General features: G+C 37.3%; 1 protein-coding gene across 1 annotated transcript; it reads right to left on the bottom strand.

The window, feature by feature from the left end:
* Positions 1-2,317: 2,317 nt before the first annotated feature.
* Positions 2,318-12,738, bottom strand: zbtb34 (zinc finger and BTB domain containing 34). The gene is made up of 2 exons (XM_084388480.1): positions 12,633-12,738; positions 2,318-4,004 (listed from the first exon to the last, which is right to left on the bottom strand). Exon 2 carries the CDS (start codon positions 3,968-3,970, stop codon positions 2,444-2,446), a length of 1,527 nt encoding a protein of 508 aa, XP_084244606.1. The 5' UTR covers positions 3,971-4,004; positions 12,633-12,738; the 3' UTR covers positions 2,318-2,443.
* Between the last annotated feature and the right edge of the window lie 12,248 nt (positions 12,739-24,986).

Raw genomic sequence — 24,986 nt, 5'->3', positions numbered from 1 at the left:
ATACTTAAACTGAGAAAGTAAAAAAAAAAAAAAACTAAAGAAAGTAACTGCAACACTAAACTGAAAAACCACAGAAGAGCACCATTAATGTAAGTCACAGAGTAGCTTAACTTATACTTTCAGAAAGATTGTTTTGCCCAAGGCGTGACACTGGTGACATTTCAAAGAATCAAGGAGTTGTCTTGGTAGGATAATACCGCAGTCTCTAAACAAAAGGGTACGTTGCTTATGCGAAGTATCCTTGGTGGTAGTTAAAGTGAACTTATGGAGGGTGTGGTAAGGTAAATATCTAAATGGTATGTCAAGCAAACTTGAAAGCACTTGTTAATGTTGAGAGAACGAGGCATGTTTTAATCTGTCTGAGCATCCAAAACTATAAATCAAATATGTTACAAACAGGGAGGCAGATGCTCGACTGTAGTGATAATGTAAAATATGAGTCTAGCGTATTGCTCATGAAGAAATGCTATTTTACTTGTTTTGCATCGTATGCAGCTGCTTATGTTTTAGAATTAATAAGACAGTGTGGTGATAACAAAATGTATCTAAAATTGGCATGTGATACAACAAGGAGCCTTATTCAATCACAGGTAAAAAAAAAAAAAAAAGTGTGAGGTATGACGTTTTGCACCAGTTACATAAGTGAAAATGGATAGGAAGAGATATTGTCCAGGGCTCTCTCTTCACAATGTTCAACACATAAAAGTGCTCACAACAGTGGTACTGAAACTGCAGGTTTATCTTATTACTGCGCTGTAGTATGAAACCCAACACTATACCTCCCAGCATAAACAATACACCTCCATACTAACATAACATAACAAAAGCAGTGAATCGTCTTCAATTATTAATTTCTTGTACTGAAACACCAAACGTTTTGGTCTGTAAATCAACAGATAACATTAAGATAACATAAGTGTGAGAAGCCTAAGAGATTCTTATCACAGCTGTCCGTTCCACACGTAAAAAAAAAAAAAAAAAAAAAAACGAAAGCTCTTTCGAGCCAGCGAAACAAGTAAAGCTGATTAAAATTTTAACCACTGATCAAGTGTGGACATTAATACTATAAATATTTCACCAGGAAGTTTTTCGGTTTTTTTCCTTCTTCCCATGACGGTATGGCCCTTAGGCAATTTTCAGATCTTGAATGAACCCCTTTCAGAAACACATTTACAAATATGTTAATTTATAATAAAGGCACACCCTCCTCGTGTCTGGGGAAAATCTAATTGCAAAATAACTGGGGGGTTTTTTGTGTGCGAAAGAAAGAAAGAAAGAAAGAAAGAAAGAAAGAAAGAAAGAAAGAAAGAAAGAAAGAAAGAAAGAAAGAAAGAAAGAAAGAAAGAAAGAAAGAAAGAAAGAAAGAAAGAAAGAAAGAAAGAAAGATTGGCACAAAAGCAAAAAAAAATTGACTTAACATTCCTTAAATAATATAGTTGACTGTGCTGCTGCTCAAGCACTAATTTGCAACTATACCATTGATATTATAACCAAATGGATAATGTTACAGAAAGAGTGCATAACGACAGACTGTGATTCTAGGAAAAATATGGCATTGTAATAATGAAAAGGTGGAAGAAAACAGCATCATATGTAGTAGATCCTAGATCCTGAAAATACACCACAGGTACACCTTGTACTAGCAATTTTCCCATAGACATACATAACATGGCTGCTAGAGAAAACCGAACAAGATTCATCCAGAATTCATACAATCACTAAAGAATATTTCACTGAAGTAGTATAAAGTGGAGATGTTTTGATCAGGGTTTTTTTTTGCCTCCGCATTCCAACCCTTTGAAAAAAACAAACAGAACTTTATTGAGAGAAGCTTCTTCCCCTCCGTTCAGGTTCTTTGCTATGAGGTAAAACCTGGCTGGAGTTGATGACAAGCTACAAATACTGTCCATTATGAGTATGTTGAGGTTGTGTAATGAGGTATTGAACAGATGTGTCTTGCACTGGCAGATAAACCATTCCTTGTGAGTGAGTGACCTACTACAGGCCACATGTGCAAAAACAGGTCAGGTAAAAGCGTGATATGACAAGCATCTCATCTGAGCTTTCACATTATTCATTATTGCAACATGCCTATATTACTCTGTAAATATGTTGAAAAACATGGAAATATATATAGATATATAAAAATGTGATAAAACTCTTAGGAGGCCTTGATTACAGAGACCTCCTCCCCAGTTATTTAATTCCCCGATTATAGGACTCCTTCCCTTTGAAAAACAAAAACAACTCCTTAAAAACTCTTTCTCTCCGTCTTAGTCCTGTGTAGAACTTCCACAAAAATGGACGAGTAGAAAATGCGCAAGGCGGGTTATTTCTTGTCGTTCTTTAGAAACAGCTGGGCTTAATTATGAAAAGAGTAACCATTTAAGCTTCCTTATTAGATAAGTAGGACAAACAACCAAGTTAATGGAAAAGGTTTTACTTAATATCCACGCAGGGGTTTGGACGCAGGGGTTTCTTCCGGACTACACTTGCCACTCTCTTCGCTGGCGGTTTTTATCGACAAATCATCGGGGTATGCTGCTCCGCAGGCTACTTCGCCCTCTGAGGTATCCTCTTGCTCCCCTCTCTGGCCATCGGGTGCCTCTCCCAGCAAGTCAGTGTGATTATTAACTTCTGTGCCAGAGGTCATGTGCTTCTTGCGCAAGTGCTGGTTGAGTGTGCCTTGGAAGGGAAAACATTTGCCGCAGATCTGGCAGTGGAAGGGTTTGTTGTCCGTGTGGCCGCGGATGTGGTACTCCAGCTGATCTTTGCGGGTGTACTTCTTGCCGCAGAACTTGCAGACAAAGGGCGTGATGCCCATGTGCAGACGCATGTGACGGTCCAGGCTGCCCTTTTGATTGAAGGACTTGCCGCAGTAGATGCAGATGAGCCGCTCGTTGTAGGGGTACCACTGTCCACGGAAACTACGCTCCCTTACGTCGTTTTCTAAGGTAGTTGCCGTCGCAGGTGGATCTCCTTCGTCGGCACCAGGCTTGAGCTGAGTAAGTAGATCAGCTGGAAGAGGCACGGGACGTTTCGGTCGGGCACGACCACCCCGGACGCTGCTGAGCAAGGAACGAGATGGGCTAGAGGAACTCAGGCTGACAAAACAGGGGGAAGGTAGTGCCGAGTAAGTGTATCTGGCAGAGGAAAGCACAGGCCCGTACGATCCCACGCTGACAGCCAACACCTGCTCACCATCCACTAGCTCTGTGTGGTAGCCATCGTCACCTGCCGACGAGCTATCGGAGTAGCTGGGCCGGTCGGTTTTCTCCAGCTTTATATGGACATCTGTCACGTGCCCATCCTTCCCGATGAGTTCTATCTGTTCCGACTCAACCTCCATGGACACCTCCTGCTCAGATATGCCGTCGCTGCTCCCTCGGTCTGACTGACCCTCCTCCACCAGCCCCTTACCTGAGTTCCGCCCTTCCGCGCAATGATTCTGGCGAGGATAATAGGGTGGCGAAATCTGAGTGGGGTTTAAAAAGATACCACCATCTTTCACACCATTGGGTCCAGACCTTGAGGAGGTGCAATCGTCATCTGGATCTGTCCCATCAGGCACTGGGATGCTTATCTTGGAGTGAATACCCTCAAGAATTTGTGTGCATTTGTCAATCACAGCCTGCATTTGGAGGAAGCTGGCAGCCGTGAGGAAACTGATGACATCACGTAGGCGCAATGCCATGCGGCCAGTGTAGCAGAAGGCCAACAGCTGCTCAAACACCTCAGGGCTCTTGATTACGGAGATGGAGAGGCCACTCATTGTGCCAAGTGCTGAATGATCACGGAAGTATGGTGAACTGGCGGCCAAAACAGCCTTGTGGGCTCGGAACGGCTGGCCCTGAATGTGCACAATGATGTCGCACAGCTTGCCCTGGAGACGGAGCTCATTGAGCTGGTTCAGGACGGTGTTGCTGAACTCAGGTACATCAAACTCTATGAGGCTACCACAGTCCTCCATGACTCACTGACGTCTCTCCTGGTTTGTAGAGAACCTGAATGAAAGAAAACAATGTGTGAGGAAACACATTTACAGATATTAAAAAGATTAAACTAAATGAATGGTATATTATATGTTAACACAGATGGAATTTGCATACTTTTTCACAGTTGTTGAAATATGCAGGTAAAATTTGCCTAATCCAATTTGCCAAAATACTTATAAAAAAAATGCAAAAGACTGAATTAGTAGAATTTTATGAATATCAGGCATCCTGATTCTGTGGAAATATGCGTTGACTTTTGTGCATGAAGACATGTGGGCTTTGCTGTACAACCATTTATCAACAGACAAAATATTTCCCCCAAGATTTTTTTCCCCCAGTGTACAGGTCTTTGTATCACTGTGTTATATTTCTGTGTTAATTTCTAAATTTCCTATGGTTAAATTAACGAAGCAGCACATTGAAAAGCATAACCCTCTTGAACCTATAGGCTATTTCTGGAATGAACCAAGAGATTGAAACTGATGCATGTTCATTCTCTTTCACATGTTTGGTACAGTTTTAATTGTGATCCAATTATGATATTGTGATGTGTTTCATTGTGACTTATGTATTGCAATGTGTATTGTGTTTTGAGGTAGTTACTCAACCCTTGTGTGGTCCAATTATATAAAGCTCTAGTAATAATCAGCGCTTCCATTTCAGAACAGTACAGTACAAATCTACACATTAACCCTATAAACAAACAAAAGATGCCGTTGATACATTGGCACCAACCTGTCTAACCACAATTCACCAGGTTTTTTTTTTTTTTTTTTTTTTTACACATGAGAGTAACCATGCTGTTGTACAATGCACATGCAACATCCACATGAGAAAAACAGTTCCATTTACTCATAGACGACATTCGTTTAACTAGTGCATTATTCTTACATTTTGAAACATTTACCTTTTCGTAAAAATGTAGATTGGTCTAATTTGATACCAAAAAGTAATACTGATTACCCCTTTGACTAACTGCTAGTTAGGCTAGTCATTCTAGTACTTAAAGGGTTAGTTCACCCAAAAATGTAATTTCTGTCATTAAACACTCACCCGAAGATAAAAGAAGGTCTTAGGGGTTTGGAACGATATGAGGGTGAGTAATTAATGACAGAAATTTCATTTTTGGGTGAACTAAAAGGCACTGTCTTTACATAATGGCTGTGTTTATGCAACTGGGCCCTGGTGCTCAAGTAACATTTCTTATTATCAGTGTTGAAATAGTTGTGCTGTTTAATAATTTTGTGGAAACTGTAATACATCTTTTTCAGGATTCTTTGATGATTAGCAATTTTAACAATTTATTTGAAATTGAAATCTTTTGACAAATTTATTTACTGTCATCGTGCTGAATAAACATCAATTTAGTAAATAAATTAATCGTATGTGACCCCAAACTATTGAATGTTAGTGTTCATTTTGGCATTAGTTTGTGGATGTCAATATGATTTTGTCCGATACCGATAATGCTTTATATTTGAAAGCCGATTACTGATATAATCGGCTTTCTCCAAGACATATTATAAAAGGTTAACATTTTTTTACTATTGATTAAAATGCTAAATTTGATATTACATTGTGGGTGTAAATGAATAGGGTTGGACTTGGTGCTGGAAACCCAATGCACAGGACAAGTGATACCAGAATAAAAATATTCATGATTCTGAAGCTGAAAATACAGAATTATTTTAGATGAAATATCTTTATAGAGATTTCTTGCACTCTGTCACTGGCTAAATATATTTAAAATAATGTAGGCCACTTTTTACTGCTAAAGTACGACATTTGGCATTATCAGGATCCACAAATATTCCCCCATTGCATTATATTCAACATTATATTTAGTAGTTTAATATAGTACTGACTAAAACTAAAACTTAGAATTTTTTTCCTCACACAATCATTTTTATTTTGGGTAAACTATACACAATATTGTCACTATCCACGATACATATTGTTGCATTTCTGTATTGCGATATATTGTGACACATTATATTGTTACACCCCTAGTCTACATAAAGACAATAATGAAATGATTTTATTAAACCATATTGTTTATGAAAATAATAAGAGGAAAAAAGTGCTAGTTATTAAATGCATAACTTGTTTTTGAAAAAGAAACCTCTTAAACTAATAATACTGTTTCAAATAACAGCATTGCTGTTTGAGCAGCATGCGCTGAAGCTAAAGAGCTGAATGAACACCGGGAAACTGAAGCGCTTTGTTAGCGGGTGAATTAACTCAACAGAACCTATATTAGATTCATCATAGATATTTATGCAACATAAACATATTACTACAACTTACATCTGCACAAAATCAACTAATTATGTGCTAGTCAGAAATTTGAAACTCCTGTGGTGGATGCGCTCCTCCCGTAACACGCTGAAACACGCTAACTAGCCTAAACCCAAAGAACTAGCCTAACAACGTTCTATTACTAGTGTTCTCATTATGTACATGACAGTCCAAGTCATAGTTAATGCAACATTAATTGCCGTTTGAGCTGCGCGTGCTGAAGATTAAGATGATCACTGGTAAACTGGAGCGCATTACTACCGCGTTAATTAACTTAACCAAACACATCCTATAGGTGATAAATCATATATAGACACAAAATAAACTGTGTGTGTCATGAAGGTGTGGATGCGCTCATCCTGTAACAGGGCGAACCAAGAATTCACAGCATTCTTTTACAGTAATGTAGCCAAGACAGACTTGCGTTGCACTTAACTATTTGCTTTTCAAAGTAATTCCAATCATATTTTACGCAATTCAAAACCATCATGGCAAACAGTGCACATATGAAGTTCAACTGAAGGACATAATACATTATCTATTAGCCTTAATATTTCGGCCTTCGTTGATAACGATAACATTAAAAATTCAAATATTTTGGCCAATAGATTGTGCATCCCTAGTAAATGCGTAATAAGACACAACATCTGACTAATTTCACAGAGCTTCATAAATCAGAAAAAAAGACAAGGGAATATATGGCCAGTTGCACTGTGGCTCCAGAGAGAGCAAGTTTTAGTGAAGCATCTAGTGTACACTTTAATCCAAAACATGAATCCCTTGTGTGCTGCATAGATTGAAGCTCAAGCACTTTAAAGACTCAACAGACATCTCTAACTATTTAAATGACAAAGACAGCCAATGGCCATGACTGGTCTTCAAACGCACTTAAATCCATCAAGCATTAGAGTAGTTCATATAGTGCTCTTAAGCAAAGGTGTCATCAAGAGCAACATCTAAAAAGCAGAGGGAAAATACCTGGGAACCAATAAGATCTTCATGGGTGTGTGCAGAGAATTCATTAGATCAAGTTGATACATGGCCAAGAACGATGTGGGAGAAAGAGTGATCCATCAATAGGAGCATAAAAGTAAAAACTGCAGCCACTTAGCTTGCAAGTAATATGTTGAACAGAACACCGCATTATAAAAGCTGCATTTAAAAAGAAATGGGAAAAAGCAGAATTTGCAAGAATTCTGTAAATGAAAAGTTGTTGTTCTTATCTTCCTCTTTACATTCTCCCAGGCCCTCCTACGCCTCCAACCACCTAAAGTCTCATCTTCTCACTCTCTAGTCTAGTGATTCAACGTGAGTCTCAGTCAGCAATTTTGGGAGAGTAAACACTTTCTCCGATTGGCAGGGCTTGCCAAGAAACCCGTCTCACCAGTCACCACCCATATGTTGTCATTCTGCCATGGTCAAGAGAGAAAGAAAGAGGGGAGGAGGACTCATAGAAACACCAGAAAGTAAGAGAAACAATGTAAAATATCTATATACATATAGTTCGTCTAATATATAAAATGAATTAAAGAAATTCTCTCTAAATTAAACAGACTTACTTTAGATGGAAAGGAAGTAAACACAGTAGCCAACAGGGCACAATCTGGTAAGTTTGTGCATACTGGGAATCATATTTTTTCAAATAAAGACATGGTAACACTAATTTTACATGCAGCACACAGTGAAAATGGCATAAATATGACATAGTGGGCAAATAAGCGCAGCATATTTTGAAATCAAGGGTTTAAACTAAGTCTGTTGATCGTGTGTCTCAAACCTGAACTCTCCTGTCCGCATTCAATCACATGGACCGACCGTCATTCACAGAGTAACACATTCATGCAGGCTACAAATGCGCACTTCAGAATATCTGACAGCTGGATTCGACTAAGTCTGCGAGGTTTGTGAAGTTAAATGTTTATTCGAAATTCCCCAAAAAAAATTCAATGATAAATGCGTATTTGCTGATTGCTGACAGTTTTTAAACATGCATACATAAAAACAGATTGTGAATGAAATCCGAAAAGAAAAATGGATGTGAAAAAAATATGTGGAAAATCATGTTTAACATATAGGCTAGTAGACGTTAAAATTCTATTTCCTTTACACGTTCACAGAGGGAAGCCATATCAAAAAGGAGCTGTGCCTTAGACCATAAGGCCCAATTCTATGAAAACCAAGCTGAACTTGAAGATCAAGAATGTATAGGCCTACTCAGTTGATCTGGTGGACCCAAGGGGGACCCAAGGGGTCTTGGCAGCACTCCAGGGAGATGCAATCGCAGGTTTCACACTCAGGCTTCTGTCCTTGAGGGGAGATTTTAACACAGCTCTTGAGCATTGACAACAATCAAATTATGAAACTACTTCCTCATAGTATACTCTGGGTTGCAAGTAGGGGCATATTTAAATGGCGGATTGCTGAGAAGATAGATTGTTAAAGGTCATCAAAATTAGATAAGACGGCAACGTCATGTAAACGATTTGGCAATATGCATATCAAAGCTAATTTTTGTTGGCATCAAAGAGCTATTCCGGTTGAAGGGATCGAGTTGCCTTGGTTCGCTCCATGACACATCTTCATATCTAACCATAGGTTACTTATTGTATCTCTTAACTAGTGGATCAGCAAGTTAAATATTCTAAAACGGCAATTTTACACGCATTTGTATTACTAAGTAAGCAGATCAAATCAGACATTGAAATTAGGTAAACACCATCTCAGCCAAATTCATCTTTCTTAGGTTAATCTAAATTAGCCTTTTTTTAAACACATTACAGTACAATCTGTACTATAGCCCCATTTAATTCCCAAATATCAGTAAACAGAAGAAAAATTGACACACACACACACACACACACACGCTAGTACCCAGAATCCCTAAACAACAGTAAAAATAAAAACTCATGGCTAACTGGGAAAACGTATTTTACCGGGTCACTGAGCAAGCCGTTAAGAGTGGAAACTGCCATATCAGCATTGGCAAATGAACGCTGCAGAAGGCCTGCTTCAAGATAAGCAGCTTTCAGCCTATTCTGCAAAATAAAACCCAGTCCAGTACTGCCAAAAATGCTTAACATGCACAGTCTGGCAGGAGGAAACCGATAGGCCGTGAGAGGGCGGAAAAGCTGCCAGAAGTGCTTGCAAACTTTGTGGGGAACTGTTTTCAAGAACTACCACGAGAATGCTGAGCAATATGACTTATCCCAACAACACTTTGATTGAATAACAGGGCTTGACAATAAGGCCTGCCCGATGAAAGTTTCTCAGGAGAGTTAACAGAATTGTCACCGCCCTGATCGGGTCCGTCATCACGAAAGTGTTAGTTTTGTCGATTTATTTACGCGCAAGAGGAACATTCAAGCTTTAGCTACCGCTGTGTTGTTGAACTCTATATTATCTTGATATATGCTAGCAGCATAACATTACAGCAATGCTTTGACAGTGGCGGTTATAGAAATATGTGACTAGTGATTGTAGTTTGTAAAACTAGTCACATGTTTCTATAACCGCCGCTGTCAAAGCATTGCTGTAATGTTATGCTGCTAGCATATATCAAGATAATATAGAGCTCAACAACACAGCGGTAGCTAATAAAAAATGGGTCAGAAGCTCTGGGTATCATCCCTGGTCCCAGGCATGAGGCTACACCAAAGGAATCTTCAGTTAAAACACTAACATATTGCTCCTGATCGTGACAGGAGAAAGATCATAAAAAGGCCAATGTGCATCAAGAACATACTCCAGGCCCATTCTGTGCCTTCTACCATCGCCATCCACGACTCCGGCCATTTTAATGGCAAGAAAAGAAAAGCTACATCAAAGGGAATCTGCTGCACAAATTCGAAAGGATAATTAAGAATCGCTATAAAGGAACTGGCAAGGGAAATCAGTCAGGCTTTGCATATCCAACAGGCATAATCAGAGTGGATAAAAATACCACCAAGTCATTCTGTTTTGCTTCGGGTGCGCAGGTCAAAGGCATCCTTTCTTCTTTCCCAAGTCAATCCCCATTGAAGCTGGCCAAGAGACAAGGAATACACAGCCAAAGCCCACTGAACCACAAGCTTCAGGGACAAACTGTTCATCAATGTTCCCAAAACATTCAAGTATTATACTCACAGCCAATGTCAAAAGATTCAGAAACCTGAGCATTAGATCCTGAGCAGCGGATGTGATGTCTTGTGTAAGGTACGAGAAAAATCCTTCTCCTTTTCTGCGCTATAAATCTGCCATAACAGGAGAATTTACAAACCAAAACCCCTTAACAGCTAATACTGAAGAGAAGCAGACACAGCCACAAAAATGAAAGGTTTATCGAGTGCAAAACAATAATGCCTACTCATGCACACAGCTTAATTGGTTTGGCTCCGTCTGTTCAGACAAGCCTGGTTGAGAAAACATTCTGAGTGGTTAGGAGGGACATTTATGACTCCTGAAAGTCGTAACATGCCTTTTAAGATGACAAGGACATGGGGAAAACCAAAATGAAGACACTTTCTTATGAACTTCCTGATGAGCAAATGCAAAAATTGTACTTTCAATTTCAGACTATTGCTCAAATAAATACATTCTTCAGGTACACAATCACCTTGAACACATGCCAGAGGCTAATTTCAACATTACTGAACGTATACCTTTATCAAAAAGGTATGGAATGTTCAGAACGGTGACCTGCGTCTCAGGTTTTTAACAGCAATAACTCATTCTGTGTGAACTGTTAAAAATGGTTAAAAATCAATTCCCCTAGGGAGAAAATTAATGGGATTGTTACTTCCGGAACCCAACTGTTGGACTATATTATTCTTGCAATTTGTTTGTCAGACTGTCCATTTTACTATATTAGCCTGCATTTTCCAAATACAGTTAGCAGCTGCTTTTATCCAAAATGACTTGCAAATGAGAAAAACTAAAGCAAATTATCACATAGAAACCAACAATATTACCAGTATTGCAAAAGCTAGCGCAAAAAAAAAAAAACGTAAATGTTGAAAGGTAAATAAAAGATACTAAAAGAAGTTATTTTACTCTTGTTAACAGCAAAGTAACCAATCAAATAGCCTAATTCACATATCATTGCTGTACATATGAACTACCAGTTGAGTTGAACAACCCTATTTGTCCTGCCCTTTAAACCCGTTATATTGTGTGGTGTATGGCTTTATTCCAAGTCTTATGATAAAAGTCCAAAATGATGGACAGTACAAACAGAACAACTCACCTCAGAAAAAGATTTCAAGTACATTCACGACAAGGAATTTTTATGCCACATGAACAACCAATGAAAGTGAAACATGTTTGACATTCACCTGAAACACTCAACACTTTACTGTCCTGTACATTAAAAAAAAAAAGTAAAATATTTTAAAGTCATTTTATAGACACAGTACTGTTTGTAGATAGCTGCATACATTATGTCATGTGGAATTTAAAGGGTCAATTCACCCAAAATGACTTAAGTTTTTGGAATTTAAGTTAGGGACACCATCCACGTTCATTTTCCTTATCATTTTGAGTGAACTAACCATTTAACAAAAACGAAACTAACTCAGAACCAAACTTAACCTTTAGAGACAGTAAACTACATTACTGTTACGAATTTAATACATTACTAATGGTTTACTAAGCCAATTAAATGTAATTTCACTTTAACTTAAAATAAATCATTACCACCTTGTTAAATAAATCCGTAACGGCTCAATTGAATTGAATCAGCCCTCGACTGTTTTTTTTTTTTTTTTTTAAACCAAGTGAGCTGCCTACTTAGACAGAATTTGTAAGCATAACAGGCACGTTCAAACGCATCTAGAAAACGGTCTAGGTAGGCAGCTCGCTAGTTACTGTGTGACAGCCAATATCTTACACTTTCGATATTTTTAGTAACGTTACCTTAATGAGATTAGTTAACGTAAGTTACTTTTGCGTCACTTCTACGGCTGTGATCAAAAGTTGTAACTTACTTGTCTAAAACAAATTCAGGGTGTGAAAGTGGCCCTCTTGCTTGTGATTGAGGGGAATGCGGAATGTGGAGGTTGGCAGTTAATACTGACTGCATCTGAAGGGAAAACAAACACGTACGCTTCGTTGAACAGCTATCGAACGGTGTAAAACGGCCCATGACCGTTTAATTTGCCCGGCGCTGCATGCGAACTCTCCCACATTACATTTGCGACAGCCGAGTTGCTGCCAGGCTAGCTCGTACCAAAGCTGTCACGGAATGCTAACAAGTTAGCCGGTTAGCGGCATGTATTTAGATGCGTCCGATAGAACTGCGCCAAATAAACCAACGGTGACGTCTGAGCAGATATAATATGCGCCGTTAATAAAGTCGCGTCTCACCTTCTCCGATCAAACGTCGCCCATTCCTCTGCACAGCGACTCGCTTTAGCTCCTTCCCCAGCTGTGCTCCTCTGCCGTTGCTATTTTTCCAGCTCTCTGCCAAACCGGAAGTGGACGCGTGCGGTCTCCAGGGGACGCGCTCTGTCTCTCGAGTTTCTTGACGTGCTGTCAAGGAAATCTTCCTGCGGATGCTATAGAGATCAGCGGTAGAACTCGCCCCCTTCCCTCTGACTTTTCGGTACAAGGGTCGGGGAGTGTATGTTTAAGGATGTTAGCTTTGTTGCAATATTTCAGTGAAGGGTCTCCAGTCTTCATTTCCGTGAATACCCACTAATCCAGATTGGGAGGCCGGTATAAATCGTTAAATGACCATAAAGGCTGTAATAATAATAATAATCATTATTTTATTATTATTATTATTATTATTAGCATTATATGGGCTAGTAAAATAATTATTTAATATTTTATAATAATACAAAATTATTATTATTATTATTATTATTAGGTCTAGTAAAAGAGTTATTATAATATTATAAGATAATAATAATATTATAAACAATAATATTAATAATTATTATTATTATTAGGGCTATTAGTTGTAGTAGTAGTAGTAGTAGTATTTATTATAGTTATACATATTTATGTTTCTTTTATACATTAAATAAGTATTTTTTTATAAATGATAAAATAATAATATTAATAATTATTTGTATTATCATATTTGTATTATTATTATTATAAATAATCTAATAAAATACAACAATACACATTATGGATTATAAAGTAAATACCTTCAGTAATAATTTCAGAATATTTTAACATGAGTTAACATTTTGAAAACACAAATATTAGGTTAATCAGAGCCAGTTTCATAACACTGTGTCTTAACTAGCAGTTAACCAGGGGGCAATCAGTCTTATTATATACATATTCAAATTAGACCAATCTGTGTTTTTTATATATCTGACTTAAAAAGTTATGAGCATCTTAAAGAAAAACAATTGAAGACTAACTTGTAAGACTAGTTTTAGCAGTTTATGCACTCGGCCACAGATCTCTCCCCCATGTATACTACAGTTACATGTGTTTATTGTATTGTCGTTATCGTTGTATTATCTTTTTTGTTGCACACTGTAAAACATTATTTGATCAATAAGTTATGACAATATGTTTATACTTTGCTTAAACTCATCAAAATAAGTTAAGCAATTTTCAACTTTTTGTCATAAGTTATACAAGATTCAACTCATTTTTTAAAGTCAGTTTAATGTAATTTAAGTTGAAATGACTTAAACATCCAAGTTGATTGTACTTAATTTAAGGCAGCAACTTAACAATTAACAATATACACTGTACAAAAATATGTTTATTCAACTTAAAAAAGTAAGTGTTTGTGCTGCCTTAAAATTTGAAGTTTAGTCAACTTAAAATGTGAGGTTGTACTAAGTGACAACTTGGATATTTGAGTTGACTGAACTTAAAAGTTTAAGGCAGCACGAACACTTACTTTTTTTTACACTTACGAAATAAAGTGTAATCATCAAACTCAGAATGAAGTCAAAATAAACCATCTGCCTCCTTCAGCTGGCCAGTTTCAAGCTGCTTTAATACAAAACTAACAGCAGAGGGCGCCATAGCCTAAAAGAGAAGACGTTCGTTCACATTACTCGGTAAACACAACCGTGATCACAAAGGCTACTCTATAGCCATAAATTAGCATATAGCCTATAATAGTCTCTATAATATGATATAGAACAATGACAGAAAAAAACGTATTATATATATTATATCATATGTTTGTATATGCTGATTGCAGCACTGTTATGACAGTCGACGAAACGTTTCAGCTGGATGCAATGCAATATTAGAAACTTGGTAAGTTCCTCAACAAACTTATTATTTTAAGTTTATTATTATTCTCTAGTTCTCTATGTACTGGTGCTTTAAATAACTCACCTAACCAATACACTATATGAAGAACATATAATGTGAGAATTGTAGGCTTAACGTTACTTCAAGAAAGAACCATCAAAGAACCTTTGTTTTTAAGAGTTTAAGAGTGAATCATTGCACAACTCTTTTACAGTAATTCAGTAACATTTAGACGGATATATTTTGAACTGAACCAATGTATGCAAAGTGCACTGTTTGAAAATTCCACAGATGTGTTCATTTATAATGTGTTTATTTACTGGAAGTAAATATTTAAGCTACAAATACAGGATGCCTCCGAGCACATTCTACAATCATATCAAGTTTACAAATTGAACATTGGACTGAATTACTTGTCTTGAAATATGCGACATGTTAAAATACCTGTTAAAATATTTGCATATGCCATTTCAGTCACATGATCATGCCTTATTTGTTTTTTTCGATTTCCTCAAATATTGTTGTTTTTGCACTAAATATACAGGCAGACATAAATCATTTTGGCCCCCGATAGTCTAAAATACTGGTGGTAATTTTGTATGAAATAGAATGTAATTAATGTAAACAAAAAGATTCAGGAATTAAAGTCTCTAAAACAGCACCATTGATCCTCCCACAGCAGCATAATGAGGTATTACATTTTTTCTTCTTTATTTTTCCACTTCAGCCGAGAAAGAATGTTATCCACAATGAGCTTTTTTCATCATCTAATTTGAGGGACAGCTTGGCCTCAGAAACGAATATCTGACCTAATCTGAGTGCAGGTGGGTGACCGTTGTAAGGAGCAAAATCGCTTTGTCATCGCACGTGCTGTTGAGCGCGGTCCATGTTAAACAAGTCTCCCCTCTATTCTCTGACAGTAAGATAATTCTCCCATTTTTCTCTCTCTCTCTCTCTCTCTCTCTCTCTCTCTCACACACACACACACACACATACACACAATAACACAAGAGAATACATAGCCACAGGTACGGGGTGATTAGAAATGGTTTTTGTTGACCCTAAGGGGTGATGGTGATATTAATAACATTTTCAAACAGTCTCACTCATCAAAGGGTTTCCTGTTGAAGTTGTAATCTTCCTTGAAACAGGGCTTTGTTAGCCACCGTGGCATTCACTTGACCGAGAATTCCTCAGCAGTAAGCTAATGGGGATGATTTTGAGCGGGGTCGGCGTCGGGGATCAGAGCTGGGGACCCGAGCGGGGTGGCCCCGGAGCTCAGAGGTGCCTTGCGGCGGTTTGTAGCCCAGGTGACTTTGCAAATTCCCCTCCTGCTTAAGACGGGCCTCACTGGGTGATCATTTTCCAGACTTTCCCAAGTCTGCATATCAGGGATCAAAAACAGCAAATGAAGTGAAATGCCTAGTCAACAGTATTTGAATGAATCATTTCTACAGTTTGGGGGGTTTGAAAGAAGTTGATATTTTGTATTATATTGATCAAAGTGGCAGTAAAGACATTTGTGTTTCAAAATATTTGTAAATACTATTTAATAATTAAATATTAAGTAGCACAACTGCTTGATACATTGATAATAATCAGAAATGTTTCTTGATCACCAAATCAGCATATCAGAATTATTTCTGAAGGATCATGTGACACTGAAGACTGGAGTAATGATGCTGAAAATTCACAGGAATAAATTATATATTACGATAGAAAACAATTATCTTTTATAATATTCCATTTTACTGTATTTTTGTAGTCTTGGTGAGCATAAAAGACCTTTGAATAGTAGTGTACAATTGTATGTGTTGTCACATTGATTGTATCAGTCAGTAAATCAACCAATAGATGGATGTTTGTCATTGCTAATGTGATTTATCTAAATCTATTCTTCGCTCATTTAATACACGTAAAAAGTTCTATACATAATATGAAAAATTCCAGTGATGATTGATACTGAAGATAGAGATCAGAGTAACTCAGGTTTACAGGTGCACTGCATTCTTGGCCAGCCAGCGCTGTGTCACAGGTGAATGTCACTGCGGGGTGTTAACGGATCTTTAGATGTCTTCAAAAGGCAAGCTTGACCCTCAGATAAGGATAGAATAAAGGAATTCAGACATTTTCTAATTCAAATAACACGTTGGTTCACATTATACTATAAAAATGATAGAAACACACTGTTTTCAAAGCTGGAAAGGGAGTTGAAATAGTAAAGCTATTTTTCCTATAGGCTACTAACTTACATGAATTGGCCATTGTTTTTTTTGTAAAGTTTTTTTTTTTTTTTTTTTTGTATGTGCTCTAGGAGTCCAGAAATACCTTGGCTGTCAGCACCGGGACAGAACAATAGCCTCCCAGTCCTGTAAAACCCAGGATCACTGAGGGAGAACATACTTTCCAATAGCAGGTGTTTGAGTCTGTCAGTACCTGCTCCTCACCACGACTGCCGGTGAAAGGCTCGGGTTGTCCAGGTGTGCATGTGTGTGTGTGTGTGTGTGTGTGTGCAGAACTTATTCCTCTAAGGTTACTATTTGGCAAAGCTGGGGATTGAAACATACTATATGGCGATCAGACTATTAAGCACGTTCATATATCATGCATTTTGTCTGTGTAATTCACATTATTTCTCACGTTTAGAAAGAAATTACTTTTAAAAAACGTCTTAACATCCTGTGTGCTGAGGGGTTGTTGAATGTATTTTTGTTATTTAAAAAAGTAATCTGTTTCTCAAATCATTTTCTCAGTGTTTTCTTGCTAAAAAAAAAAGAACAATGTTTTTGTTGAAAACTCAATTTTCTTCATTTGGAACTTCCTCCCTGGACACATTTCAGTGTGTTCATAAGCCGCTTACAATCCCACAGACCAAGATCCTCAGATACTTGCAAGCCGCAATGCTTTTATTAATATGAACAAAAAGACTAATTATTTGGAGTCTAAAATTTCAAAGAGACTCATCCAATCATCACTGTGAAGTATGATGTAAAAGTTTGTGATGTAATCCTAAACCGTTAATTTAACATCACACTCAGCCCTTGGAAGCAAACAATATTCCCATGCAGTTATGCATGTGTGTTATGATCGACATGCTCAAACTCCCATCTGTAGTTCACGGTCTCTTCTCCTGATGATATTACACCTAATCACCACTTCTGCACCCCTATATAGCAAGCTGTAATGAGAGATGATAATTATGCAATATATGCTTGGAGAATATTGATGTAAGGGTTCCCACACGCGAACAATGAGGTGATTGAATATAGGAAATAAAGCGCTCTCATTTGGCACCCAATGGGTGATTGGAGTTATTCTGCTTTTGTGTTTTATAACATTTGCACAAGGCGACGAAGATTGAAAACATAACGGTTATATTATGTCACAGTTTGTATTCAGTTGTCTTCACAAAGAATATATATATATATATATATATATATATAAGGGCTGTGAAAAGATTAATCGCGATTAATCGCATCCAAAATAAAAGTTTGTGTTTACATAATATATGTGTGTGTACTGTGTATAATTATTTTGTATATATAAATACACACACACACGCATGTATTCATTTAAGAAATATTTGCATGTATATACTGTATATATTTATATATAATTTATATTATATATAAATATAAATATTTTATATATAAATAACAAATTTTTCTTAAATACATACATGCATATTATTCTCTATCAACTTTTATTTTGGATGCGATTAATCGCGATTAATCTTTTCACAGCCCTAATATATATATAAATATTTTGTGTATATAAATACACATGCACACACATGAATATTTGCATGTATATACTGTATATTTATATATAATTTACATTAATAAATATAAATATTTTATATATAAATAACAAAGGTTTCTTAAATACATACATGCATTTGTGTGTGTTTATGTATACAAAATAATTATACACAGTACACAAACATTTGTCATGTAAAAACAAATTTTTATTTTGGATGCGATTAATCGCGATTAATCGTTTCACAGCCCTAATATATATTATAATTCAAAACAACTGCCTTCTATTTTAATATATTTTAAATAGTAATTTATTCCTGTGATGCCAAAGCTGAATTCTCACCTGCACCAACAATTGTTATTTATATTTTTTCTTTTTTGTATATTTTGTATATTCTTAACACTATGACTATATGCTGTTGAAATGCAGCAAGTGGTCAAATAAAATGGACATTATTATTCTCTATCGTGGTTTTTAAAAGAACACAATCATTTCATTGTCATAATATAAAAAGAAGTAAACGTCAGAGCGCCCGTTTTCATGTACACAATGTACAAGGAACAAAAAAAAGGTTAAATGAAAAGAACAATCATGAGATTTTATATCCTCTCCACAGAGATGCATTATCACATTGCAGTTGCCTAAGAAATTAAGCCAAATTGTGGCTATAATGGCTGAGGCTTGAGAGAACACAACGTGAGGGCCTGGACGGGGGGAGAGCGGATGAGTGATTCCTGGCACAACCGGAGAGAAAGAAGGAGACAGAAAGAGTAAGAGCGAGAGAAGTATACTGACTGGTGCTTAGCTCGAATGAAAGCTCCTGCTTTGCGGACCAGAGATCAAAACTGAGGGGGCCGGTCTGGGTCTTCACCTGGGCCCTTTGTCATTGATAAGTCTGTCATCCCTGCTGATATTGGAGCAGTAATGGCAACCGATGATTAGCCCACTCCTGAGCCATTAACCACATTTCTTATCCCTCTGCTCATGCTCCGCAGGGGAAAGACACACAAAGAGATCCTTTATAGTCCTCCAGCCTTAAACTCCGAGGCCGCGTCCACCTGACCTGAAAGGCACAACTGTTACGTCGCAGAAGAAGAAGTCCAAGACGAGCTACATGTCAAAGGTCGCGGCGTGGTGCTACATCAAATGAGGGGGTTCTGAGTGACCGGCTCGCTGAAAGAGTGCCACGGAGAAAATTGCACAAAATTGTCTGTTTTGTCAACATTTCATCGGTAGATTCGCACAAGAAAAGGACCCTCGGTCATTTGCGCGGCGCAGGCCCTCCGCTCTCTCCCTCAGACAGCTAAAGGGATTGAGCTGCTCAGAATTTGACTGACAAACAAATCTCCTCATTATTTCTGTCTCTATCCCCCCTCAGTACGCCTCTTAACCGGCGATATTTAATATGATCTCTTTTTAATGATCCTTAAGTGGGTGAAATTACATCCCCTGAAAAACATGTAAGGTTTGATGGAGGTATTTGAGTTATGGAGCCTCAAAAAAAAAAAAGAACAAGAAGAAATTTGTCTCAGTTGATCATTATATAACTAAGAAATTGTAAAAAGAAAAAAAAAAGTATTGGTAACTACTTTTACAATGTCAACACATGGTAGTTCACCTCTAGCCTCCGAGATGTTTTCTTCAACTCTCGTGGACCCTAAAGCCCTTAACTGAAAATAGTTTGCCGTGGCCTGGGTTAATCCTGTAAAAATATTTCTCCAAACGCAAGTACCTCGGTATGCGTCTCAGACACTGTCTGCTCCCAGGATTTAAACTTCCTGTTTGTGAAGGACGCAGCAGGAAGTGTCTTGACTCTTCACACACCTCTTCAGGGTGCTGACCGCTCACTTTAAATCACTTCCACTAGTCCTGTCGGGCTTGTGTGCTGTCCATGATTTACTGCTTGGTATATGATGGCTTAGTTACATCTGACAAAATGTGGTTTATAAGATGAAGAGGGGTTCAAATGTCTGAGACCACAAGTGCAAATGCTTGTATTTTGCATTTTCCTAATTTAATACAATCCCTTTAATACGATTTTCCATAATTCTTTCTCATTATGTTTACTCCAAAAATAGTTTATTTGCAGATTCAAATTAGATTTTGCATACCAGATTTTCATTAAGGATATCTCATTGTTATTGTTAGTGATGTTATTGTTGTAACTTTTTTTAAGTAAAAAAAAAAAATTATAATATATATATATATATATATATATATATATATATAATATATATGTTAAATATATATTATAGATTATATATACAATGAACAAAATATACTTTATAAAGTGTGCACTTCATATATATATAGTCATATTATGTTTTATATAATTTTATATAATTATATATATAATATATATGTTAAATATATATAATAGATTATATATACAATGAACAAAATATATTTTATAAAGTGTGCACTTCATATATATATAGTAAAAAAAAAATATATATAGCCTATTTTTTTTTTTTTTTTTTTTTTTTTTACTATATATATATGAAGTGCACACTTTATAAAGTATATTTTGTTTCCAAATGCATATATTTTGATGCCAAAATTTATATATTTATTCAACTATTCAAAAAAATTACTTCAAGGGGCAAGAAAATACATTTGACTTAAAATACATTTGGGGTAAATGCTACATGTATTTTTAAAATATATATTTTGGACATATAAAATATATTTAGACAAAAAAATATAAGAATTTTAAACATTTTAAACATAAACATTAAAAAACATTTTAAAATCTATTGCAGTTTTTTGTATATTTTCAAATATATTTAAAATGTAACCGAACATATTCTTTTGCAGTATGCGATTTACAAAATATATATTTTGGACATAAGAAATATATTTAGACTAAAAATATATTTAAAGAACTATAAGCAACTAAACCATATCGAAAATATGTGAACATATTTTAAAATCTATTATTACCTTTTTATGTTTTCAAATGTATTTAACTGAAAATGTATTTTTGTGGAATGGGATTACAATTTTAAGCAGTATCGTGTGAATCAAGCAAATAATCTGCAAGAACAAGTACTCAGCTGAAGTAGTTGTTCAGAACTAAGCAGATTTCCAAAGACAGAGCAAGACATGAGAAGCAGGGAAAATTATCTTTCATTAACTTACACAACCTCAGGAATAAGATAGCAGCTCTAGATAAGATCTGCTAATGCTGTAACATGAAATTATGGAAAGACAAAATTGTCATTTTCTAAATAAGCACCTGTGATCTTGCCTGAAAGCCTGAAAGCCCCCCATTTATAGGCTCAATCTGCCGACAGCAAAGAGAAGAAAAAGAAAGAGTGGGAGGGGGGTTTGTACAGAGCAACAGCCCGGAGCAGTAATATCTCAGTCATGAAGGGTCAGCGCTTGGGGAGCAGACGGTGAGCTCAGGTGCTCGTCTGAGAGAATCCAAAACCCTTTGGACTGTACCTCTCATAACCCAGCTAAACCAAGGTTAACCAGCCCTGCCTGACCCACTCACAGCTGATTCTGGTGAAGTGGCGGTGTAATGCAAGTTAACCTTTGCACCTGACCGGATCAACCTTTGACCTTAGGTGGTGTCATGGCATTTTAATGGGAGTGGGCTTTTTTTGTACTAGTAGTTTCATAAAAAAAGTAACAATTGCATTTAAAATGCATTCAAATGAAAATAAATGTTAGCTGGTAGAATTATGTAAATGCCTAATAATCTGTTCTTGCCACCATACAAACAAAAGGTCATCAGTTCCCTTATTCTGTTATATTATATTTCAAATTATCAGATGTGGGATATTTCTACTTTAAATGTCTAGTCTCTGGTGATACAAGCTTATATTGGATCAGAAGTTTAAGTATAAGAATAACTGTGCAGTTGAGAGATTTGTGAAGGATAAACAATGCTATGCTGTGTTATTTATTTCAAAGTGTTTTTATTGTTTTAAATGTACATAACACAAACAAACCAATTACATTCTCCTATGTCATACAAGGCATCCCCATCCACAAACCTCATACTTTGTATACATTATCTCACATATCCCCTCTCGTCGCAGATTGGCATCCAAGGTTCGTACAAATACTGAGAATGCGCACAGAACAAACAAAAAAAAAAAAAAAAAAAAAGGGGGAGAGGGGGAGATGAAAACATACATTTTTGTATCTAAAGAATTAGCATCAAATGCATTTTCATAATAATCCAAGAAAGGTTGCCATACATTCTGAAACCTTCCTGCTGAGTTTTGGACTGTAGTTCTTAACTTTTCAAGCTGGAGGAAGGACATAGTTTCGCACACGAGTGTTTTGGGGGTGAGGAAGATTTCCAATTTGTAAGAATTAGTCGGCGGGCTAACAGTGTAGAGAATGCTATTAATTGAGATTGGCCTCTTGAGACCCCAACTTTACTGTGTACCATCCCAAATATTGCAATGATAGGATCTAGATCAATATTCTTTTTACAAATGTAGGTGAATGTATTAAATATCTCAGACCAGAATGTGCCTATGCTTGGGCATGACAGAGAGGCAGGGGCTTGGTGACAGTTGGAATCCACATTAGGATATATTTTGGCCAATTTGGTCCTAGAGAGGTGCAGGCGATTAAATACTTTGAATTGTATCAACCTGTGCCTAACACAGATAGATGATGTGTAATTTTGCTATGCTGTGTAAGCATTTGTACCACTGGTGCACGATTATCAACAGAAACATAAATATTTACCATTGGCATGCAAGATCCCAGAATGTGAATCTGAATCAAAACTTTATCAAGGTACAGGAAGGAAAACTCAACTTTAAAATGTGGTCTTGCAGTCGATTTTAGCAAGAAGATACAACTAAATTAACTGGAGACCTTAAAGCATTATAAACTTTTCATTTTACAAAATTGGGAAGATTTTTGGTTTGTGTTGCGTTTTCAAATGCACATTATAATGCACGTTATTCATTATATAACAGAAAAGTTGAGCATCAACAAGAACAAGTATAGCAACTTGTTCAAAAAAGGACTTTCTGAATGGAAAGCATCATTCTCCTTCTCCATTATCTTTAATGATGTCACACTCAACAGCTGGCCAATTAGCAGCTGAGAATACAAATGATGCAAGGACTCCGAGCATGACCCTGTTTCCCGTCTGCGGATAAGCCGGGTTAAAACTACATTTCCAGGATATCTGTGATCATGTCATGTTGTTTGGCTCTTCAGCAGAGCGGTCGAGCTGGCAGCTCCACCACAGATTCCCAAACCCTGCCGCTGTGGGTTAAGACGTCTGCCAGGCTAAGACAGCTAGCAGTTGACACCTCATAGAGCAAAGGGGGGCAACCTGCGTTCTGCTGGCCCGACTGCTTAGCTTCACCTAATTACCTTCCGATTACGCTGACAAATTCTTTATTTCCGGTCCTAACTGGAGGCTCTGGCAACAGCTCTTCCTGTGGTGGTTAATGTTCCCGTAGTGAAAACAACCTACCCGTTTGTTTCTTTTTCCATCTCTATAAACATAATCCTCAACACCGGCAGAGTGGCCACTGAGTAACACCTCACCTCCACAGCTACCCCGACCCCCTGGGACGGGCCCGGCACGGAAAGAACGGGTCGGCCGCTTGAAGGATTTCTGCACGTGTGTGTGCGTTAGATGGGAAGAGAAAGGGTATTGTGCTCCTACCAATGTGTTCCTTTCTCATCTGGATAGTTTCCTCATCACCTCTTTAAATCTTAAAGTGTTTGGCATGAAGCCTGAGTCGGGGTTCTCCTGAGGCTTTCTACCACGAGCACTCAGGGTCAGTGGCAGCCGTAAATCTTCCGATTCTTTCGGTTTTTGAGCGGAATCGGTCACGGAACCATTTGTGGAATACAAATAGATTTTCCCTCCTGTTTAATTGCACGGTTTCTTCACGATGCCAACGGATGAAATCATTTTAATGCCACCTTTTTTTGAATATCTCAGTAAATATGTATGAATTTTATTTCACAAGAGCCGGCAAACTATATAGCTCCCTGCGCATAGGCTTGTCAGTCTCCCATAGGCTATGATGTTTTAAGTCTTTAATAAAGAAAGCGCACTGCCATTTAATTGGCTCCCTGAAGATGTCAGTGAAAGGAACCTAAAGACTGCGAAAGCCACTTGGCAGAAGGTTGATACGAACGGAGAGAAATGTGATAATGAAAGGTCTTTAGATGTGTGCAGTATTTCCACAAATGATCATGGCAACTGTACAGATGCGGTAAGCGTCGTGCATTAACTTGGATTACCCAGAACCATCTTCCATTTTTCCCAATGCTGTTTCAACCAATATGATGTGTGAGTTGTTAAAGGCTCCTCATAAACCTGAGATGAACGCCAGTCTCCTGCTTTTAAATGGGGCTTTTCTGGAGCACAAATGATGGCAGACGCTTTGTTCACACTTCATTCCAGAGCAATGCAATAAGTGACATGACCGTGGCCCCGACCAAGGCAGAAAAAGTCATGGCCTTTACCGTGTCTGTCATGTGTCCCTAGGTCCCTCCTACTGATGTGGGATCTTGACTCCGGTTTCCTAATTAAAACAGACACATGTCCATGTGGACACAGCTGAGCCAGATATACATTATAGGGCCTCGTATAAAGAACACAAGAGAGAAAAACACTGCAGGTACAGATCAAACAGGTGGATGACGGTGATGTGGAAATACTTGCCTGGAACACGGAGATCCTGGCACTGTTATTAGTGCATTTGATAGGTTTGGAAAGATTAA

This window comes from Rutilus rutilus (genome assembly GCF_951802725.1).
Source record: "Rutilus rutilus genome assembly, chromosome: 19".
In the NCBI taxonomy this organism is placed as follows: Eukaryota; Metazoa; Chordata; class Actinopteri; order Cypriniformes; family Leuciscidae; genus Rutilus; species Rutilus rutilus.
Note: the sequence above shows the minus strand (reverse complement) of the source record. Positions and strands in the feature narration are given on the sequence as shown.